Genomic DNA, 23,675 nt, shown 5'->3' with positions numbered 1-23,675 from the left:
AGTAAATCCCACTAAAACGTGCTTCTCTGAAGCTTTAACTTGGTTGCGTCTTTTAAGTTAATCAATCAAGCCTTTATTTGAAATTTGAAAAACGTGACTTAAAACTAAGCAAACCTCAGTTGTACCTAGGTATTCAGAAATGATTTCAGAAAAAACAAATGTATGAACTAGGTTTTAAAGTAAATCCCCAGTTTAAAATTGGTTTTTAGAAAAAAAAAAAAAAACATATTGAGTGGAATTACACACATCAATGGACACTCCTATTCTTTATCCAAAGAAATATTCTTCATCACAACCTCCAGTGAAATAATTTTTCAAGTTTTCCCACTTACAGCAGGCAATAACTTCTTTCCTTCACGAAAAAAAAAAAAAAAAAATTAACATCAATCTTCTTTTGTTAAAATTTTAATAGCATTGCTTGGTAAATTTAATGTACATTTACATAGTAACAAATATTTGTAAAACCACACTTTCAACAAAAATTGCATTTCTGTTACATAAATGGTGCAATAAGTAATATAATCTCCATAAATCTGTTTTAAATGTGTATACAAAATCAGACTTCAAAACCCGACATTAACTTGCATTGAAAAATTTACAAGATAAACTCATATCAAGTCTGGATTCCTAAACACAACTATGACAATGTCAATTGAAAACCTTTATATATGCCTGGCACATGTTCAAGTTCATTTTAAAGTTCCATTAAAAATGGTCAAGATAAACTTCAAAACTGTAGAGATCTTTCTACTGCTAAATTTCCATCTTCCTCTCCAACTGGCCTACATGACTTCTCAGTGATCCAGGTGCTTTTATCATGTAACCCCCCCCCCCCCCTTGCATAACACTCTTCATGCTGTTAACTATTATCACCAAACCATAATAAGTTGGATGGCCTTTTCTTTTATACAGGCATGTGTACTGCTGCAAAGCTATCATCCAAAACCTAACCAGCTTCAATCTAAGCTTGTCTTGGAATGCATGCAGCCTCTTGTGTAGAGTCAAATTCTTGTATTGCTCACACTATACAACTGAATAAAGATTATAACACTAGAGCTCCCAAAACATGTTTCTATCTATCATTGTCCTTACAGCATACAGGGAAATCATATACATAGCTTTCAAATGTACAATTTCTAGACTTGAAAAATATAATTTACTTAGTTATCTATTCCTGCTGAGGTCTAAAATATTTTCAAATAATGACACATCAAAAATGCCCGCCTTTAAAATTAACATGCATCTGTGACAAAGAAGAGAATATAATTCATGGATATATTCAACAACTGGTATATTCTGCAAACAGTATTCCATAAATTAATGCTAACAGTAATGGTAAACTTTCAATATGGGATTTCCAGACCTCACACAACAGCAAGTGGTATTTGACATGCTAATCTTTATTTCCTCTAACTTAATCCAACTTAACAAATTATCACTTTTTGAATTTTTTTCACAAACACATCACATCACAATCAAATGTGCATCTTGCTCTGTTCCCCATCTCACAAAAGAACTTAGGTTGAATTTCTATTGCAGCCAAGCACAGCCAAGTTGTGTTTAACAAGAACATAAATGAAAGCCTACCTTTTTAAACCTTATATCAATATTGCATTGTATTGACAGTTGACAATGATGGTGACAAAAGCCTTCTCAGGTACATCCATTGCTTGTGAAAACACTTAGATTAATATTGCATATCTGACTCAGCAGAGTCCAAATAAGCAATAAATTGACTGCATTATCTCATGTATGACCGGCTTAACTAAGAAAATGTAATCACTTTTATCGGGACCTCCTACTTATGTTGCTATAATAGTCTGTGCATATACCTTCATCATAGTTTTTCTCTCAAACCCACGTAAAAAGAAATCAATGATGTCCATCACTGTTGTTGAGTTTTAATGTGATCTTGCTTGTTTGTCCGATTCTCTGATCTCCATTCAATTTCTGTAAAAAACAAAAATGAAATGCTACTTGAATGCACCTACTGACAACAACATCAGACTGGTCACAAATGCTTGAAATGCCAGTGGACCTGCAAGATTTTTGATACTGCAGGTCCTATGGACTGGCAAGGTTTATTTGAAAATACAATACATAATAATACATTGCAAGTAAACACAGACTTAGAAAAACAGAATACTAAGTTTGGACCAGCACAGAATTGGGAGAACCTGCAGACTTCTTGTATAACAGGTCCTTGTTATATATATATATATATATATATATATATATATATATATATATATATATATATATATATATATATATATAGTTATATTTATGTTATATATATAAATATATATATATATTTATATATATAACATAAATATAACAATATTTATGTTATATATATAAATATATATATATATATATTGGACCCTCAGTATCTCCACAGACTTCCCCATGCCTGCAACATGGACTGTTTAGTAATAAGTGGAAGAGTTCTATTTAATATTAGCTTTCAGTACACATAAAGAAGATTTAAAGCTGTGTGTGATGACTGACAACGTATAATTATGTAACCAGTTACTACTGTAACGTAATGACTTTTCTAGTCTGGAAGATGCTATTAGCAACATAATACAAATCTTTCTCTCTCCCTCTTTTTATTTCAAGGTAGAGAAGGTAGAGGTACAGACAAATTAAAAAAAAGGTCTAAAACCCCTTTAGGGAATGAACCATATTAAAAAGGATTTCACATTGAAAAACTACCCTTTGCTTTGGGAACTTCAAACCTTTGGCATCTTTAAAACGAACATCTCTATAATCAAACAACTTACAAATGTCACTGAATTTTATCATCCATATCACATCAGCATATATCTATATGTATCCCCTTGCTTCATTACACATACATGCACAGGTGCTGGCACATATTCACACCTAACCAAACAGCTTTCAATATAATTATCAATAAACCCGTTCTTAACAGATGACACACCTGTCGGTAAAAAATGGAAAAAATACCCTTTTGTGTTGATGAAAACCTGGAAACTAGGTGCTAATACCTCTTGCACAGGTTGTTTCAAATTGAAAGAAATTCTACTGTAAAATGTATAAAGGGATGAATTCCTAGTTCTGTTTTATGGTTATGAAAGTTTGCATGTCATAACACATAAAACACATCTGAGGTTGTAGAAAACCTCACAAAGGTGTCAACTGCGTGAGATGAACATTAGATAACCTCAAAACGCAATAGCTGTAATAAATTGGGTGAAAAAAACTACCAAATTATACAAGAGGATATGTAACCTGGCAATAGTTGCCTCAATGAAAAAAAAAACTGTTACCCATTATGACAAAACAGTTGTGAAATTACACCTTGAACAGATGCTTTTTGATATATCTAAATTTGCTCTTGCAAAGGTTATAAGCAGTCAGTCTGTTGGCAACAGTGCCATGTATCTTTATAAAGAGAAGAAATAATAGTTGATCTTTTCCCTAGGTTGTCATTCCAAGGCCCTTTGACAATGACAACTTGTATTACTTATTATGATTTATGGTGCTTAGGGTGCAATGTATAATTTAGGAGTATATTGTGAATTCATATCACAACTGAATTAACCAAATTCATTGCTTTGTTAATGCATCATAAAATATAATGAAGAATATTTCATGTCTGCAGGAAAAAGCTCCTAAATTGACGATATTGTTAATGTTATGTGTCATGCAAACATTCTGCATTGTATGCTTATACATTTCCTCAATTCTGTCCATTTCATTTAACACCAAAGCTGTACTAAAAAAACAGCTCAAATATACCCACATTCACTTATCAGATTTTCCAATTAAACTAAAAAATAGGAATTCCTTTAAAAAAAATCCTCCATCCATCATTTAAAAACAGACAACATAAAAAAAATTAAGGTCATATATATATATATATATATATATATATATATATATATATATATATATATATATATATATATATATATATATATATATATATATATATATATATATATATGGTGGATCTCTCATATAATTATATGCACAAAGTAACCATTAGAAATGAAAAAAACTTGGCTTCATTTGTTTTGACAAGAACCTTTCCAAATTATATCAGATATACAAGAAACATGAGTGGAATTTGATTCATGCAGAAGATCTTACTTGGGATAAGTGGTAGAAAGTATACTCCAGAATATGTTCTACTAAATATAACACAAAATATTAAGTAAAAATACAAGGTAATTGATAGCTGATCTATTAATTAACATACCAATTTACTTAGTAAAAATCTTCTTCTCCTTCTTCTGTTTTTCCTTCTGTGTTCTGATTTTTTATTTGCTGCTGGTTTCTATACAGTTCAGAAACCTAAATAAAAAATAAGAAAAAAAAATTGACGATTCCAATGGAGATGGCTTTGGGCATTCAAACATTAATAACCTTAAGCTTGTAACATATTGTGGATACATGCTTATTTGCTTGAAGTAATAATCCACAGTTGCAGCTTGCAAAAATCTACTGAACAGCTCTTGAATTAATGAAAAATACATGGCTTTAATATGTGGTCCAAAGAAGAATCAAACTACTAAATAGCCAATGTAACAAAGATATCTCACACAGGATTTATAACATCTGTTATTTATACAGTATATTTTGCAAACCAGCTTCATCCTGCCAAACAAACAGTCTTAAAAATTCAGCTATATGCCATTATATTTGTGCATATCTTTTATGTGGGACACATTAGACAAAATGTTGCACATTATAATTTACCAGTATTCAGCATTGTAAATATAAAAATAAAAGCCAGTGCCATGTGGGGCACCCTACCTAAATGTAGTCTGAATACCATTTTATATGCTGTAAATTATCATTTCAACCTTTCAAAGAATGCAGTGCCTTTGAATTAACTATCAATGTTGAAAACATTCTTGTGTGTTATAATATATTTGTGTTCAAAATGATATAAATGTGATTCTCTTCAGCTGCTGTAAATTTTTACATCAGGATGCAGAGCTTGGTTTCTTGTACTTCACATTCTAGTGCAGAACAATTTATATACAAATCAAAATGCCATGCCAAGTAACATGTATAAAATAATGAAATATTTTAATTTTTTTTTTTACTTTTTTTTTTTGGGGGGGGGGAGGTTGGGGGCTTAACTATATATTTGGAGATTGATAAGAATTCCATTGTACACATAACTGGCAAAACAGGAGTATATATTCTTTAGGTCAAATTTTTCAACAAACTGATGGATTAAAAAAAAATATTATGTACCTGGTTACTAGATGTGGCCTCCTCTGGCTTTTTGTCATCCCGAATTCTCAAGAATCGAGGAAAGCGAAGAGAGATTCCCTTCTCTGGGTCAACCTTTGGTTAAATGTATAAAACAATGTAACACATTTCGGTTAATTTGTCTTCTTCATTATTCACATTTATGAATGGGACTTGCACTTTAAAACTCACATAAAAAGTCATGCCATAAGAATATTACAGTAGTAGTAATTAACTGATATTGAACTGAAACACACATGTCCCAAAATATCAAAACTATCTACTTTTCCTTTCACCTTCCATATTCATGCCACTGACAGAACAGTGAAATGTCTGATAATATTCAAACCTAGCCTCAGAAGTTCAGATTTTCAGACAGTTTCTTGAATTTTATAAATGCCCCATTACAAAAAAAGTTCCGTACCAAGCCTGCAGCAGCAGAGTGGACAGGTGAGATGGACAGGTCAGCGGCCTTGACCTCCCAGACTTGGACAGCATCAAACCAGTGGTCAGGGTCAAGGCTACTGTCACAGCGGTAATATGACCGGGGCTTGTCTATTACATGCTGCTTTAAAGAAGCATTGTGTTGGTCCAGGTCATCATCTTTAAACCCAGTACCAATCTGCAAAATATGAGGATAATGTCATTTTCAAGGAAACCTACTGCTCAAGAAAACATTTGTATTGTATTATTGGATTCAATTTGAGTTCAATAGGGTTCCAAAATTCATAGGCTCAATATTACCACAAGAAGCAGAATACATATTGCCTTAAAACAATTTAAAGATGTTGATTTAAAGTAGTCTAGGAAAAATTGATAGATATATGAAAAAAAAAAATCTTTAAAATTTTAGCAATTTCACATCAACACTAGTTGTTTACTTGACATGCGGATTTATAAATGCAGTTCTTTGCTTTTAAAAGATCTCTGAGACATAAATGCTAACTCACTTTACAAATAGTTTGATATTCTTCATTTTCCTCATCATAGCAAGCCAACAAGAATCCACCATATTTTCCTGCTCTTTTCCCAGTGCCATGGTAGCCTCCTATAACTACCAGATCCAGAGTGTCACCAACTCCCTCTAAATAATCCTTCTTTAACTGAAATAACAAAAATCATCATTTTAAAATCAACCAAAAATATTCAATTAAGATTTAATGATCATCAAATATGTACTGTTTAAGATCTTGTTTCATTATAGTTGTCCACACACGTTATAAGAATCCCAATGCAAAAGCCACTTTTCTATCAGTAGTAAAGCTCAATTTACATAAATTTCTAATTTTGAAACACATTTAATAGACAGCAAATCTGTCTCCACCATAAATAACAAATTGTAATTCTCTGACCAGATAAATACCTTCAGCCAATTATGGGAGCGCTTGGCAATTTCATAAGTAGCGTCTACATCTAGTGTTTTTACCATAAGTCCTTCACAGTTTCCTGGGTAAAAAGGACGTAATTATAGACAGCAAATGAAGCACAACACCTCTGTGATTAAAGTAGAAGACTAATGGAAAAAGGCTTCAGAAAGAACATCAGTGCATTCATGTGGGGCTAAGATGCCACGTACGAAATATGAAATGATTAAAAATTATTGACAATCTTGAAGATGCTTTTTTCTCTCTCCCTTAATGAACAAAATCCTATACCTTTTATAGACTCTTCCAGAAATTCTCCTATTTGGTCAGTATCTTTGGAATCTAAATGAGTGGCAAACATGAATTCTCCTTCGACTTCTTTGAATGATTGGTGCAACAGCTCTCTCCGTCTGCTAAATGGTTCCTTCACCAAGGACTCTCCATTGAGGTAGAGAAGGTCAAATGCATAGACACACACTTGGACTTTGATTTCTGAGGCATCTGCATCCTAAAGGAACATTTTAGATTTTATGATCGGTTTCTTTTTTTGAATATGTCTGAATATGTCGCATTATGAAAAAACATTAAATTGTCAGTGATTCTTTAACATTTAAAGGTACATACGAACCGAGCATCGACAGAGCGTGGATTCCCAGTAACACATGTAAACCACTTCTACTAGATTTTTATACGACTCAAATAAATTTGACATGCCAAGGGATAAACTGAATAGATCACTCAATCAGTCATAAAAGAGCTTCAGACTGCTCCTTTCTTTAAATTTTTGGTCGGAAACTTAACCTACTTTCGTGACCTACGTATCTGCCCCATTGACATACAGCAGAAAAATCCGTTCAAACATCATTTTCGTGTAAAATTAAGCAATGCCTTTTGGTAATTCTTTTAGTTATACTACTTGAAACTATATGCTGGCATTTGGTCGTTTTTTTGTGGCAAATAATTGACTTTGAATGCATCTTTAACTGCTCATTCTTGATAAAAATGTTTCCATCAATTTATATAAATCAGTATAGATTAAGTCTTCTTAGCATGAATATCTGAAGTAAGATCAAACAAAAGACCATTGGCGGATAAACCATGTCTGACACATTACCTTTCTCTTTCTGGTACTGAGAACTTGGAATGGTAAAATACTTTTTTTCTCCTGGTCCCATGCCACTGCCTCACTGTCCAGTATACATGTCTGGACACTGGGCAGCATACAGGACTTCATGCGGCCTATTATATCTGGATACTTGGATGTATTGTCCTCAGAATTCCTGCTGTAAATGTTTATTTCACCTCCCTCTCGGACATGAATCTGGTAAAAAAAATGATAATAGTGTGCAAAACAGCTTGGCAAATAATATGTAAATTCATTTGAGAAATAGAATGATAAAAAAATTGACATTTATTGAAACATAATAATCTAACCAGACAAAAAATGCTAATTTCATATCTATCAATTTACTTTCAGTTTCAATCTGGTTTTTACCTTGGTTTGAAAAGTGAGTTACATATGATAGGAGTAAGTTAAATCAAGGTTTTAGGAGATAAAAAAAGACTAAAACCACAAATTAATTTAACCTAGGCTACGTTCACAACCAAGTTGATTTGCTGACTAACTGATCCTTGGATCAAATATGGTGCAACCCAATTGAAAGCATGCTACATATTCTCCTAATGATTTAAAGATTAAATTGCTCTGCCCCTGCAGAGATGGTGCATGTGGGAGAGGGGGCATCCATTACAAAATTATGTGGCATGCTTTCAAGTCTGTGTCATATTTGATCCACGGATCAGTTAGTCAGCAGTTCAACTTCATTGTAGATGCAGCCTTTGATGTTCTTGTCAATGTTTAATGTGTGAACCAGAATCTTAAATGAGAGATAGAGAGAACAATTTGTCCTACTTCGTCCTATTGTTTTTCAAAACATTCAACTCAAAATAGAACTCCAGAGAAAAAAATAAAAAATCATAAAAATGGTTAAAAAAAAACACACACAACAAACACACCTGAGCTCTTTCTCCATCATATTTATATTCACAAGTGAAGGCAGCTTCTTCAAACCTTCTGAACACTTCACTCACTCCCTTAGTTGGATGAGCCAACATAGGTTTTAATGGTATACCTAAAATGAAAAATATGGATGATTTAATTACGTGATGAGGCAAGCCTTTTCTTAAATACAAAATGCACAGCTATGCAAAATTTGAAATTGAAGCTTCTACGTGCTATACCTACTTTTCTTTAAACTTCTAAATCAATCATAGTCTAAATACCTGGTGTAAGTTTACAGTGTTTAGGCAGTTCTTCCAGTCCTTCTTTCAGTAGTACTGGGATGATTTTATCATATGTTGGACATTCACTGAAATTTGTCAATAAAGCGTTCAAGTAAGTAACACAGACTTTCTTTTGAAAATGTTTGTACATGCACAAGTAAATTGTAGGAACCAAAGCCTGGGTTTAATCACAATTTCAGATTTTGGAAAAAAAAGATGAATAAAAAGTTACAGAGTGAAGGAAAAAAAGAGTACCAGTATGTTGTTTTGATAATCAATGCAGCATCATCCATCTTTTTCTTAAATTTTTCTGCTGAAATGCCATTACTTGCATCTAAGATTTCTGGGGGATATTCTGAAAAGGTAAAGAATGGAATTTTATAAAAAATGTTTTTTTTGGGGGAAAACCTGATTTGCAAGCACATTTCAGAAAATAAACTCAGTCTATTCAATATCAATTTTCTAACATATGTAGTGTATTTACAAAATAATATGTTAAACAGAGCTACTTTAAAAACAATCATCACAATAAGACCACAAACATGAATTTAACTCTGGATTGGCAACATAACATACCTGACATAAAGATCTATGATTAGCGTATTACCAGTAATAGAAAAATAACATCTTACATCTGAAAAAAAAAAAAAAATGGACAGAATATATCTAAAAGCACAGAGCTAGCAACCCTGCTTATCTTGGCTGTCCTCAAGTTACCTTGCCCTGGTGGTGTCAGCACTACAGCATGAGCCAGCGCCACCAGCACAGACTGCTCCGCCAAACCAATTCGTAATTTGCCTCCGAGTGACCTGATCAAATACCGGGCCTCGGAGAAACGGCAGGCAACAAACATCCCCTTGATTTTGTCTATCTTTTTGGACATGACCTAAAATTTTGGTGAGAAGATGTGGGTAAAAAACAATATGCACCAACAAAGCTTTGATTTTTTTTCATTTTTCTAGACTTAATAAGTTTGTCTTTTTTAACCAGATTTAAGTAATTTAGAATCATGGCAGTAGCTCCCCAATTCATACTACATATTTTTATCCTGAACTAAAAGCTAATAATTGTAATATTTATTGGCTGAGACACAAAGTTCAGCTTGCCAACCACAAAATCTTTCAAATGCTATATTATTAATAAACCATATGCATTATCCTTACGTGCCAAAGGTTTCATATGATACACAAATATCAATTATATATAACACACTGATAAAAAATAAGGAGCCCACTCAGTTTTATCTGAGTACTGTACCCTGGGAATCATATCCTGCTATGATCACATTTAACACGAGTCTCAGACCAGATTATACAAATACAAATGTTGTGAAAAATGACTAACTTAGACAAAAAGAAAATGAGAAGCAAACACTTCTTTATTACCACTTTATCTCTGATTCTGAGAAAAATAAGTCATGCCTAAATGAAATGTGACAAAGCAACACAACTGCCTCCCAACACTTACTGAGTTACCAGACATGGTGGCAATTTCTTTTAGTCTAGTAAACACAGTAGATGCCATCAACTTTGCTGGAGCAAACATTGTCCTCTGGTTACTGCGACTTGCCTTAAAAATGAAACCAAGTGCTACTGGTACTATCAAATACTTCACACAATCAATAGTGCTATTTGAGTAAAAGGGCAAATCTTACACTCTTTTGGTTCTTGCCAAATAAAGAAGACCTCTTACTTCTTCAAGCTAGAGAATATTTTAAAAATTCTTTTTAACAAGATGAGAAAACAACTATGGGTACCTAAGGTCCTTACATAAATAAATAGGTAGGAAAATTAATCTATTGACTTGTTGTCAAAATGCTCCATATAAGAGAGCACATTTCTGAATCTCACCTATCACATTTTAAAACCTACCTCAGCAACAATTCCCAAGTCTCCCTTTTCTTGTGCATCAGCTTTAACTTTGTCTACACCTCTGCCTAAAACACAGAAAATTATTGATTAATAAATATATCTCTGAAACATGATTTAGTATGTGATAATATGTCTCATCATAGCATAAACTTAGATACCTTTTTTAAATTTAAATTTATTATCTTTTTTTTTAAATAAAAAAAATTAAGTCTGTTTTTCAGTATGCAAGGCGAGTTGTGGTCTTCATTGGGGGGAAGTGATGTAATAAATCAACATATTATCAAATTAAACCCTTCTCACCTGTGGCTTGGGCAATAGCTTTCATGAGGACAGTTTCTCCAATTCCCAACTCCACCCCTTCATAAGCAGGGGCTAACTTATTCAGGCACAGATATAAACATGGAAGAAGATCGTCAGGGGACAGGACTATGACAGAACGGAAGAAGTTTGCAAGAATCTCGACAATTTTCAATCTGGCTGTAATACTTTCAATTGCTTGGAATGTCTTGGCACAAGCCAAATATGGAACCCTGAAACCACATAGTGATATTCATATAAACATACAAACATAAAATACTGTGGAGTCTCAAAAGTTAAAACAGATTTTAACCTTGAATTCTCCACTTTTAAAAAAAATATCTTGAAGAATCTTAAGGAAAGGGTTTTTTTTTCAATCCCATATCTAGATAAAGAGGAAGCATTGTGAATGCTAATATCTTCTATCAATTTTAATTTCTAATTTATTCAAAATACAACTTGTGTTGAACATTCAGTCTTTTATCTTTTACTTATATTTTATTTTGCAAAAGAGTTAACGAGGTTCTATCTTTTTCCATACTTTTCTCCTTTCTTCCAGAAGGCATCATTGATGGGATGATAATTGGGCTTGCTGGGGTCATAGTTACTGCCATCCCCTGCACTCTTGTCTCCAAACCCAGCAAAGCCACTGAAGTGGAAACAGTGCAACTGGTTAAAGGTATATGTACTATACAGAGTTTCCCCACGAATAAAAATTTTCTTTAGAAATTACCACAAATCAAAATTTTCTTTAGAAATTACTAGAAGATTATCTCATAATAATAATAATAATAATAATAATAATAATAATAATAATAATAATAATAATAATAATAATAATAATAATAATAATAATAATAATTTAGTTCTAAATGACTAAGACTGCCTTGTCTTCCTGTACATTTCACAGGAAAAGATCTAGATCAGGTTATTTAATTAGGGGCATATTATCCATGATCGAAAATGTCCTAAGTAATATTTGCTATCACTACACAGAAACTAAGCTTTTCAAATTCATACCTTAAAAATGAAAAAAAAAAACTGCTTTTTTTTTTTTAGAAATATTCAATTTGGCAGAAAAATCTGGATACCTTTAAATAATTCCAAATATAATGTGTCTCCTTTTATTTGCTGTAAGTACAGTACTGTTTTTCAACCCCTAATTAAATGAATCACTAAAATGCTCATCAGAACTTGTTTATGTCAACACGTTCATTTGTTTGTTATTTAGCACAAATATTTTTTCTCTTTTTAAAAAAGAAAAAAAAAGGTTTCAAATCATTGTCATGTGATATCATGATAATATAATAATAACACTTAAATAAAGCAAAACATTTGGATGTTGCTGTGTAAGTTAAAAAGGGCAATTATGAATCATCAATAATCAATCAAACGTAATCTGACATTTTAGCTACCTGAGCAAACATATATTAACATGTCTTCTCATATATTTAAGAAAGCAAATTTGCAAAACTTTCATCCAAATTGACAAGAACAAAATTTAACAAAACCAATAATCTAAATAAATTGACTTGCTTTATACATGGTGGCATGTTAGTTAAAAGTTGAATGCTAACATTTCAGGTATCAAGTGAAAAAATATTTTTTCTCAGCTACAAATATTTTTTCAACCTGCTGCAGCAAGCAAGCCAAATTCTGATCTGTAAATCCATCATAAATAGCCTGCCACAGAAAGTCTACCAGTAACAAATAGGCATAACCTCAAAATTCTTCCCTGTAAGGCTGCTGCCTTATAATTTCCTGTCTACTCTTTATTCTGTACAATGCACCCCTGTGTCAGGACCAAGACCATTCTTCACACACACTTATTGTTGAAGGAGATGTACAGTGACATTCAATTTTCCATTTTCTGATCAACACAAAAAGAGCTAGCAACAAATCTGAAGGCGTGGATAGCTCACTCTAATGAAAAAATTGTCTCCCCCCAGTGTACCCATTTAGTAAATTTGAGCCTTTCGTGAAAAGCCCTCTTATCAAGTTGATTAACCTTACACCACCATTCATATCAAAAGTAAAGAAAATCCACTTAGCACTTTAATGACTACTTCATTTACTCTCTGTCACTTATGTCAACAAAGCAAACTGTCCTTACAGCATGTAAAATGTGTTTACTGTTCAGAAGTGTTTGTTAATATTTATGGAGGCAATTGATCAACACCTTTCTCCACCAAGTTTTCGTTTTTCAGGTGACTAGCTGTCTGACCTTGGTGTGTTCGGCAGTGAGCGCCTTCTGTTCAACTCTTAGCACGTTCCAAGTGCATTTTATTTGTATTGTTGCCTTCACTTAGTGCCTAGTTCTTCACTGAGCAGCCAAACTTCAGAAATCACCAGTAAATAACCTTTAACGTTTTAAATATTCAATGAAAACATAAAAAATATTTTTAAAATATATCAAAATTTCACCAACATTCTACGATCTATTTTTTTTCAAACCTGATTCGTAGTTTTTAATCTTTCACTTGAATAGTTTTAAAAGAAATAACTGAAATGCTAGGTATAGGGTTGAAAATACACAGGGTGCAACCACTTTCACTGTGATTTACAATACCTGAAAAAGAAAAATGTCAAAGGAATAAGATAAAGCTTTTGAACTGGAGTTTACTTTTCCATCATTCTAGATTCTAGACGATTTCAAGTTGTATCAAATGAAGATTTTACCTGACTTTACAGTAAGTACATCTAGCATTTAACTTGGGTCAATTTTTGGGCATGCTATAAACTGGAAGTTTTGATTGACAAGATCTGTCCCTTAAGTATGGGAGGTTCCGATTCAAGTCACTGCTGACAGGCACAAAATATCTCAATTTTCATCTCAACAGTTTTCATCAAAGCCAATGTGTGACATGTCACTATCCCAGTAAGCGATATTATTTCAGACAATTTGACCTTCCATCACAAAAACCACCTTTTCAAAAAGTTCAATCTTCTAAGAGGATAAAACTTCATTCAGAAGGGTTGAAATGTCAATCATGAAATGCATGAAGTGAATTGTTTGAGGCAGTAAACTATTTAGCATAACTAAAGACTTCATGGTGTATAAGCATTACTGAATCTATTCTCATTCTCCGATATTAAGTAATAAAGCCATCTCAGTTTCACCACCACAAGTTCATTACATTACATAGGGGATTAACTATAGAAATTAGAAGAATATATCTCACTAAAATGAAAATACTGTGATAGCCCTATTAAAGACCTGTACATTTTGCCTTTTGGGCAAATTACACAAGAATCATTGTGGGCATTAAATTAATACTGAATTGTATCCAAAAACAGTTTAGTAGCAGGGAGAACAAAATTTAATGCAGATGGGTAATTTCAAGAGTTGGCTAAGAAATTAGATTCTGTTCATCACTTATTAGGAAAATGAAGTACATCCATTAACAGCTTATAGTGTCTTCATAAGGATAACAGTACTTAAAATTTTCTTCAATCTATCCATTTTTTTTTTTTGGGGGGGGGGGGGGGGGCAAGGGAGGGGGAGGGGCACAAAAGGCAGACATAAGCAACTTTAAGCTCTCTGGCTGCCAATGTTTGGTTACCTAAGTGAGCAAGTCCACCGTCTCTAGTCTTGTAAGATATGTACACATCCAGTATATTACACATGTTGTTTTCTCAATTTGCACCGTACTAACTTCAGGAGTAATGGAATATAATTCATGCAGTACATCTTGTTAATACAGGATTAGGGACCACTTGAGAGGCAAGGAACACAAAGTGCACACGATGGATGCAGCAGGATCTAGGAAGGTAAAAAAACTTCATATTTTGATTTTCTTTCTTTTTCATATCGGTGATGGTGCCTCTTTTAGGTAACTTGTATCTATGCTTGTAATTGTGTTATTCAAGCAAAACCTATTTTAGTTGATAATTTTTTTAATGCTTTTTAAATTAAAATTGAGATTATACCAAGCATACTAAAATTATATGAAGTTTTTATTTCAGTACTGCAATTAAAACATCTGCTTTAGACTGAAATAATACCATTTTGAGAAGTTTCTTGTACTTAATTTATAATCATACAGACCAAATTCTATATTAAGGCAATCACTATAGAAAATAATTAACACTAGTTAACTGAGTATCTTTCTTTAAAAAGGTGTGGTGCAAAAGAAGACCAAAAACTCTAACATTTCCTTTTTCTTTCTAAAAACATAAAGTAAACAATTATCACTAAAAGTCATTTCAAAATCCACCTGAATTATTAAGTAGACTTACTTATGGATTATCTACTTCTTCAAGGGCTTAATTATATTTTTCTCAAAGACTGATTTATCATTGTAACTGTCAGTCCAAGTTCTGTACCGTGTGTTTAACACTGCTTCTAACAGCAGGGGCAGCACTGAGTCAGCACACTGACTTCATACAGCATTCAAGTACATGGATAGAATGGGAAGAGCAAAGTGCCTGGTCTAATTTTTACTCAAATTCATTTTTGGATGAGGAAAGAATAGGATGAATGTGATATGAAGAACTTCAAAAAGTTTATTTTACACATACTGGGTTTATGCTAACTTCATTTGGCCATTTTGCATGATCACATTTAAGACCAAATTAAAATTTTGAATTAAGGCAATAATAAACTGATACAATAAATAAATGAAAAATATATAAAACGTCTTTCCTTTAAAAAGCCCTTTCTGATAGATATATGACTGTACTTTACACAGCATTCTGTCTTGTGTACACCAAATATATATAAATCTTGAACCAGATTCTAATGCTACATTCTAACAACAATGAAATAAATTTCATAAATACCTAAGTCAACAAAAAATCACAAAGGTTTTTCAATATTTTAAAGAATAATATTTCCAAGATATGAATCTCACAAAAATGTTTAATTAATTCTGACAAAAAGAGCAAATTTGAATTTGTGAAACAAAATAGTTTCTTTTCAACCAATTGATACCTTTACAGGGATGAGACCAGTCCTCACTGAAAAAGTAGGAAAATTGGCCAGGGGTCCAGGGTACACATCTCACAAGAATGACCCAAATGACCCTGAAAAAGTCGGAATTCCGACAAAAGTCAGAAAAGTCTCATCAGTGCTTTAAGAAGACAATCTTGGACCGCCCGATGAGGTTCAAGTATCCCAATACCTCATTATCAACGGACTGTCTGTAATGAGTGACAGTTGCTCACCTTGATACTGATGACAGGGAGGTTCAAAATTTAGTACACATTTTTCCTGTACAAAATCTGGTTTAATTATTTTGTTACTTATCAACTTGCTTGGGATGAGCAATAAATAAATTAAATAAATAAATAAATATTTCTATCAGTGAGGTGAAAATTTGTCATTTAATAGCACTTGATATTAAAATGTCAATCATTTTTAAAATTCAAATTTTAAATGACTACGAGAGAAAATCTGGCTAATATATCCCCTAAGTCACACGGCTGTAGTACAAAGCCAATTTCATTCAACACCCAAAACAAAATAGTAAACTTCACAAGTGCAATGATGTGAACTGTATTTTGACAACTCACTCCATAATGTCCGCTCTCTATCCATCCCACAGAGCAAAACAATCACAACAAAGACCCTAGATCTAGCCGTTGACTCAAAGCCAGCAGATTTTCTCCCAAATTAAGCACGTAATATGCGTTGTAAGCCAAGGCTACTACTACTGAATGAATGAAGGAAAAGCCATTCAATATAAACCCCCTTTGGGCTGCTAATGATAAGTATCCCCTTTGATAAAAGAAGAATGCCTTTTCGAACTTTTCTCATTTTACTACGTGCAGTGTACGCTGTTGGGATAGATTTTCTTTTCTGCAGGAGTCTGGAAATCAGATGAGACTTTTACAGCAGTCATATGGTAAGCCGTGCCTATTTTACCTACTTCCTCGATTTTTTTTTCTAAAAATTAATCATTTCATATAACATAATCAGATCACAGGTAGCAGGAAATCATCTGCTTTAGTCTATATTTGGTGTTTTTAAATGAAGCTTCTACACTACGTGTTCTGTTTAGACTGATGTGATCAACTATGATTGAAAACATGACAAATTCTTTATAAATAAGCTATAACAAAAATAGTTAAGGGTTTACACTACAATTGTTAAAATTTTCTATTTAAAAAATTAGTTTACTAATACATAATAATATACTGTAATTAAACCCATTCCAGTAAGTTAGCATGAAATAATAGACAAAATATAAATGATGGTTATAATTTCTAAAACTCAAAATTTTTTTGCATAAATTTTTTACCATTAAATTCTGCATGTATGGATCATCCAATTTTGCATGTGCTGATGAAAGATTGAAATTTCTCAAAATGTCAGATTTATTTCCAAACTTTGACATATCTATTGATAAAGTGCACTTTTCTTTAGTAAATTTTTTTGCAGGCAACAAAGAAATAATTTTAAAGTTCGTGAAAAAAAGGAAACTTACATCCTGGATTGCTTCTCTAGTGTAGTGTCAAAATAAGAATATCATATATTTGCTCTTCAATCAAACTAAATTCATGAATAACTTTTTGCCATTTATGAGAATTTCATAAATGTTAGCATAAGCCAAGTATCTGACATTTCAGAAGTATGAACAAATCAACACACTGTAAAGCATTTACTTCTTCTCTTTCAACTAAGACCACATCTAACACCAGGCATTTAAGAATTCCACAGAACAGATGGGAACAGGCTTGGTAATGTGCCTGCTATTAGCATCAACTAAACCAAAAGATACTTCTAATTAGCAATAAGAAGGTAAAAAGCAACCTAAAAATATGCTACAAACGTCTAATCTCATAGAAAAAATAAGTTCAAGCTACTTTCAACAAACCCCACACATTTATTCTTTGATAGGCTCTGACACAAACTAATAGATGTGACCTCAGCCATTTTAGATGTCTTAATACCCTTTGATCAATAGACTGACTGTTCATTATCTATATTCAAAACTTGTCAAAAGATAAACAGTGGTTGAGCGCAATTTTTTTAAAGGATCACGCACATGTCCTTGAGGCAAAAAACCAAGACAAACCCTTCTCTTATTTCTTGACAGTTAAGAAATTTCCAGAAATGAGCAGCACGTCTCATCACTATAAGATTCTCCTGAGAGCTTTAAACTGTTATTAAATTTTAAAGTCAAATTTAATTAACATTCTTGCCTTGGTCAAATCCTTTAAGCCCTCAGGGCTGGGATACAAATGATAATTTCCTATGCAATGAAGATTTTGTAATGGCAGCACTGGAAAATACTAGTCTTGTTAATGCTAAAGTTACTGAAAAGTTTTGCACATCACTACTCATATTTGCAAATCTGTATTAGCACAATAACCTTTTCTTAATAGTGTTATAGATCTCAATTTAAGTTAATTGCCATAACATTCCTAAACAAAGATCAAAAGGTTATGCCCTTTTTATAAGGAAAAAAGATGCTCTACATATACTCTTTTTCTTGGAGTCGATGCAAATTACCATAATAACTTCTGGGCTACTGCAAAAATCCATTTTGATTTCCCAAGAGAGGAGTTTACCTCCAGCTTTCAAGACAGTTGCACACACTACTTGTTACTTGGATGCTTGGTAAGAGGTACGAAAAGCACCTAGTTTTTTTTGGTAAGGACTTTGATGTACATATTACATGTAAGACACATGTAGACTCCTCCAAGACATCTACTTCAAGCGGGGATGAAATTCTAACTGCTATGGCAGAGCCAATGGTAAGATAAAATGGTATGGTGATGAATTTTACATTCTTAAAAATATTTATTCTTGGGACTACTTTGTCTCTGAAACGTTCTTGGACTGAAATACATGAAATGATATATTTTCATTTTATTATATGTAATGCCAGACAGGTAACGTGATGTCAGAGACATCTATTAATTCACAGGCAATTTCGGTAACTTCACGTAATAACTTTTTACTGTAGTCTGTAACTCCTCATAATACGTTGGGTAAAGTCTAAAGAGGCAGAGTAGGCTTGTTTACTATTCTGATTTAGAACCCATTGATTAGGAAGTTCATGAAGCCATTGTCTTGGTTAGATACTAAAGGGTGTAATATTCAACATATCGTCAGAATATACCTGAGCAAGTGACGAGTGAACATCAAATGATTGAAACTGGTTATTGTTGTCAGCATTGGATTTCCTCATAGCGATTTACATGTAACTATTTTGACCACGAACTTGGAAGGTAATATTTTCGTGTTATCCAAACTAAGGCTTCGTTCACATGCAATGTCTATTTTCTAATTCCTATTTGCGGTATGTCTTATGATCACAGTCTGTGGCCTGAATATCCCGCGGCGTAATTACTGGCAGCGCGAGCCAGTTACTATAAGTTACTATAAGTAACTGGCTCGCGCTGCCAGTAATTACGTGGCGGGATATTCAGGGCACAGACCGTGATCATAAGATAGCGCAAATAGAAAATAGAAATTAGAAAATAGACATTGCATGTGAACGAAGCCTAAAATTCTTCAACTGTGTCCGTATTTCGAGCCTATTTCTAAATTTGATTCATAGCTAAATTTTGCGCGGTTCCAGACAGTGAAGTGCAACTTTTACAGAATAGATACAAAGAAGAATTAGTAAAATAGCTCCTTGGCAGTTTAATATCATATGGAATGCTGTGAAAAAGATGTAATCAGATGAAAGAACACAAATTGAGTTTGGGTGCAAGCATGATGAATAAATGGCATAAAATTCAGCAATTGCATCTTACTGATCTGGATCCTTGCAATGCTTTTTCAAAGTTTCTCCTCTCACTTTGATCAAATCTACCCGTGGATAGGTCAAAATCGGTGACTTTAATTTCAAAAATACCACATTTTCAACAACAGGAAAAGTGGGTCTTAGTCAATGACTTTATCAAAAAGACTTATCTTCAGATAACAAAGGCTTTCTCTAGTTATCAAAAGACTTTCTGTAGTCATTAAAAGCACATCTCTTTTTTTTTACCAATAAACTGACCATTTCCTAATTCCAAGCCAGTGGTACACCTGTCAGAGATAAAAAGGCATTTTTCTTGTATTCATTTTTCTTTTCAGGTTCTGTCATACATTTTCAATGTGTCCCTGGTGCTCCTCTGCGCCAACTGCTACACAATCACGGATGCATACAACAGCAAGAATGAAATAACAAAAGATGTGTGTGGTTGCCTTCAGGGTCCCCCTGGGATTCCTGGAACACCTGGAGTGCCAGGGATGTATGGGCATAGAGGCGAGGCGGGGAGTAAGGGAGAGAAGGGGGAAAAAGGAGAGGAAGGACCATATGGATTGAAAGGTATAAAATTAATCTGATCTGTTAAAGAATCTATTGTTCATTATGCATCATTTATCATTATATTTTAATACCACCATAACTCTTCTGTCTTTTAAAAAAAATGTGGCCTGATCAATCCTTTATCAAAATCTCAAAAGGATATACAGAGTTTCAGTAAAAATTTTGCCATTAATAGGAACATATTGCATAATGCTTATTCATGCTGTATCTGGAAGTACTTGAACGATATTCATGTAGTTGCCTTGGTTTGAAAGTTATGAGTCAAGTCATTCATTGAAAAAAAATTCTAGCAGACTGATGTAAGGGGAAAAAACATATTTCCTGCACACCCTCTGCATTAATAAAAAAGGATCCGTTATATTCCTGGAGGGGAGAAGGAGGTTTTGATTATGTTTATAGGAATAAACTTTTCAAAAGTGAAAGTTGAGGAATAAAGTTGTTATATACATCTGGAAATACAAATTTCCCTTCCGGAACCAAATGTAGTAAACATGAATCATTTCTCAATAAAAGATTAATTACAGCATGCCCATGCTATCTTTGCAGTAAATTACACACTCCTCTTGAGTATTCTGACATTTTTCCAGGTAAACTATTTAATTACCGAATACATATCACCAAAAGGAGTTTTAAGTCACACATGAAGTCAAAGTTTTGCAACTAAACCCCACCAAATGCCACCATTTATTTTCAAACAGCATACCTTAAAGAAATACCAAAGGATATTGTCTTATATTTCCCCCAAAAATGATAATGATTTCATTGGCCACATATATAATTATACTTAAATGAATTCATTAATTCATTCACCACCACTCCTCTTTTGTTATAAATAAATAAATAAATAAATAAATAAATAAATAAATAATAGTAATAGTAATAAATATATGGTGTGAACAATCTGTTATCAAAATCTCAAAAGGATGACTTCATTCCACGGTAAATTTCGTGTAACTAAAACTCTGAATACAGATTTAAGCACTCTTTAGGTTTTTTGTGCTCAAAATCATTTGCAATCTTGATGATAATCATAGAAAACAATTATATATACATTATTGTAATCCAATAGATGGTAAAAATAATACACAAACACCGCAAATTAAAATCAGGTGATTTCACCCATTGTAAACGGTGTGTTTTGTGTCCCCATGAAACTACCATTTAATGTTCTAATTTTAGGTGAAATAGGTTTTGATGGACCTATGGGGCCACCAGGTCCAGAAGGCAAGCGTGGCCGACGTGGAAGTAAGGGAGATCAAGGACCACTGGGAGAGCCTGGAAAAATTGGACAAAAGGGTGAAAAGGGAGACACCATCATCCATAACCCACGAGTTAAAAAAATTGCATTTTCAGTGTCCAGAAGTCAGAAGCTGGGACCTGTGTTGCAAGACACTCCTGTGACTTATGATAAAATTTTCACCAACGTTGGCAACAGTTTTGAAGAAAGCTCCTCCCACTTCATATGCAAAGTCAATGGGACCTATCTCTTCCATGTTCACGTCCTGGGCCAGCCCAAAAAAGATGCTTTTGCGTGGATAATGAAGAATAAAATCCACCAGGTGGCTATGCATGGTGATGGGAGAGCTGGTCATGGCACAGGTAGTAATACCATCATACTCTCCCTTCGACAGGATGACCATGTTTGGGTCAAACTGGTCAAGGAATCGGCGGTCATGAATGACTACACCACTTTCTCAGGTCATTTAATTTTTGATGACTGAGATGTTCTGAACAGTAATGAAATATTTTTCAGGTCACTCTTCAGCTGACCAGGAGATTTTTGGGGTTTAATGTAAAATTATAAGGTAAATTCTTTACCATAAATATTCAGTTTTAGATTGCACAAACTTTTAGGAATTCAAGGATGAGTGAATGTTTTAATAAACAAATATCTAGTCTTTAAGCTGAAGGTGGCTGGTATTTTTTGCTTCTTTATTTCAATCTATCTTCTGAACATCACCAAGGTATTGAACTATGTATCCGCAGCAATAAACTGTTCTGTCAGTATATTTTTAAAATATCCTTATTATTTTTTGAAAACAAGTATTTTCTTTACATTTACCCAGATTGTGGCTGGGTAGATCAGTAGTTTTGTAGATGAATTTACTGTTTCAACACTATATTATAACCAACATTTCGACTCTTTTCCGTGGAAGGAAAATAAAGGCAATACCAACATATGAAGTTTTTATTATTTATTACTGTGTAAGAACCTTTTAGATGTCTAGTATTGATGTGCATTTCAGCAAGTAACATCGTTTCCTACCTGACCAATGACTATGAATCAATGCTCATATACAGTGGTCGGAATAATTTTGTTTCCGTTGTACACCGGTGTAACCACGTTCGAAATGTTTTAATCCCTATCTTGTGAATAGAAGGGGGCGGACAAACAATGGAGGGCCGTATAAATCCCTTCAAAATTCGAACGCACAAACACAATAGCTTAGGTGGAATAACACAATACTTAATACGAGTGAACCCCATGACGCCGGTTTCTGTGGCCCAGCGCGAGCGTGACAATCCGCTGTAACTAGGTGTAATTAACAGCAGGATACATCAGCCAGAAGGTCCCTATTGTTTGTTGCGGCGATAGGATTATAGCTTGAAGAGGCTAAACCCATGCTAAGGCGTGCCACGCGAAGCGAACTGTCCTTTTGTTCACTAGTTTGGCACGCGCAGCTGGTTTTTAGTGTTGCTAACAAACTGCTAGTTAAATTTGTTATCAGTTATTTCATCCTATATGAAATTTCCGCAGTCAAAAATTGAACTAATTATTGTTTGTTTGGTTGAAATGCATGAGCGTCAGCATCAATCTGTCTCAAAAAATTCCTATTGCATTAATTTATAAATGTATAATTTATTTATGTACTTACGCTTTAATTTGAAATATCTGCATTCAAGCGTTCAAGTATTTATAAAACATGAATGATAATGAAAGAGGAATAAGGAAATAACATATTACTTATATTATGCTTATATTATAATATTGAAATTAAATGAGGTGCATTGACATAGGCGCAATGACAATCCAACTACAACGTGCCACAGGGGGAAGTCTGGCTGTATGATCATACAATATACGAAAGTACGGTCAATTAAAAGTGTAAATCATCAGTTAAATAGGAGGGGGTCTTACTATGGTCGCTATCTATTGTTAAACCCGACTGTTATTGTCTCTCGAACAAGCTTAAAGCATGCCTATACAATTACTGTGTCTCCGGCTGCCGTTCAGAAACACCATGTCGAACGTATTTTGCTACAGTGAGAAACATGGTACACTAGCGACTTGTTTTAGATCACTCAAGAAAGGATGCATACGTGCGACACCAGAGGAAAAACAATCAAGTATGCGT

The 23,675-nt window shown here is 33.4% G+C and overlaps 2 protein-coding genes across 4 annotated transcripts in view; one reads left to right on the top strand and one right to left on the bottom strand.

Annotated features, from left to right (window-relative positions):
• Positions 1–389: 389 nt before the first annotated feature.
• The window catches only part of LOC106176891 (DNA ligase 1), a 35,623-nt gene continuing 12,337 nt past the window's right edge, over positions 390–23,675 (bottom strand). The window contains exons 9-24 of the mRNA XM_013559466.2: positions 11,592–11,699; positions 11,054–11,283; positions 10,754–10,818; positions 10,350–10,451; positions 9,600–9,768; positions 9,138–9,237; positions 8,883–8,968; positions 8,616–8,731; positions 7,714–7,920; positions 6,891–7,107; positions 6,599–6,681; positions 6,186–6,338; positions 5,660–5,857; positions 5,239–5,331; positions 4,232–4,326; positions 390–1,950 (exon numbers count right to left, since the gene is read on the bottom strand). Of these exons, the coding sequence (XP_013414920.2) occupies positions 4,240–4,326; positions 5,239–5,331; positions 5,660–5,857; positions 6,186–6,338; positions 6,599–6,681; positions 6,891–7,107; positions 7,714–7,920; positions 8,616–8,731; positions 8,883–8,968; positions 9,138–9,237; positions 9,600–9,768; positions 10,350–10,451; positions 10,754–10,818; positions 11,054–11,283; positions 11,592–11,699 (2,014 nt within the window). The 3' untranslated portion in view covers positions 390–1,950; positions 4,232–4,239. The remainder of the gene's footprint in view (positions 1,951–4,231; positions 4,327–5,238; positions 5,332–5,659; positions 5,858–6,185; positions 6,339–6,598; positions 6,682–6,890; positions 7,108–7,713; positions 7,921–8,615; positions 8,732–8,882; positions 8,969–9,137; positions 9,238–9,599; positions 9,769–10,349; positions 10,452–10,753; positions 10,819–11,053; positions 11,284–11,591; positions 11,700–23,675) is intronic.
• Positions 13,506–23,190, top strand: LOC106176892 (caprin-2). Of its 3 annotated transcripts, XM_013559468.2 has the most exons (4): positions 13,506–13,740; positions 14,755–14,821; positions 20,085–20,319; positions 21,499–23,190. In XM_013559468.2, exons 2-4 carry the CDS (start codon positions 14,798–14,800, stop codon positions 22,038–22,040), a joined length of 801 nt encoding a protein of 266 aa, XP_013414922.2. In that variant the 5' UTR covers positions 13,506–13,740; positions 14,755–14,797; the 3' UTR covers positions 22,041–23,190. The 3 variants fall into 3 exon arrangements, with proteins under 3 accessions (XP_013414922.2, XP_013414923.2, XP_013414921.2); XM_013559469.2 differs by lacking the exons at positions 13,506–13,740; positions 14,755–14,821 and adding an exon at positions 16,635–16,896; XM_013559467.2 differs by lacking the exons at positions 13,506–13,740; positions 14,755–14,821 and adding an exon at positions 18,368–18,751.

The sequence above is a fragment of the Lingula anatina genome, chromosome 2, assembly GCF_051362555.1.
Source record: "Lingula anatina isolate TDL-2025a chromosome 2, LinAna3.0, whole genome shotgun sequence".
Lineage (NCBI taxonomy): Eukaryota > Metazoa > Brachiopoda > Lingulata > Lingulida > Lingulidae > Lingula > Lingula anatina.
This window is presented reverse-complemented; position numbering and strand designations above follow the sequence as displayed.

Bases quoted from the DNA above. Each gene is read 5' to 3' on its own strand.
- LOC106176892 (XM_013559467.2), top strand. From the start codon at position 18,608: ATGCTTGGTAAGAGGTACGAAAAGCACCTAGTTTTTTTTGGTAAGGAC. The intron at 18,752-20,084 runs GTAAGATAAAAT...TTTTCTTTTCAG, and splicing joins CTGCTATGGCAGAGCCAATG to GTTCTGTCATACATTTTCAA. The intron at 20,320-21,498 runs GTATAAAATTAA...TTCTAATTTTAG, and splicing joins AGGACCATATGGATTGAAAG to GTGAAATAGGTTTTGATGGA.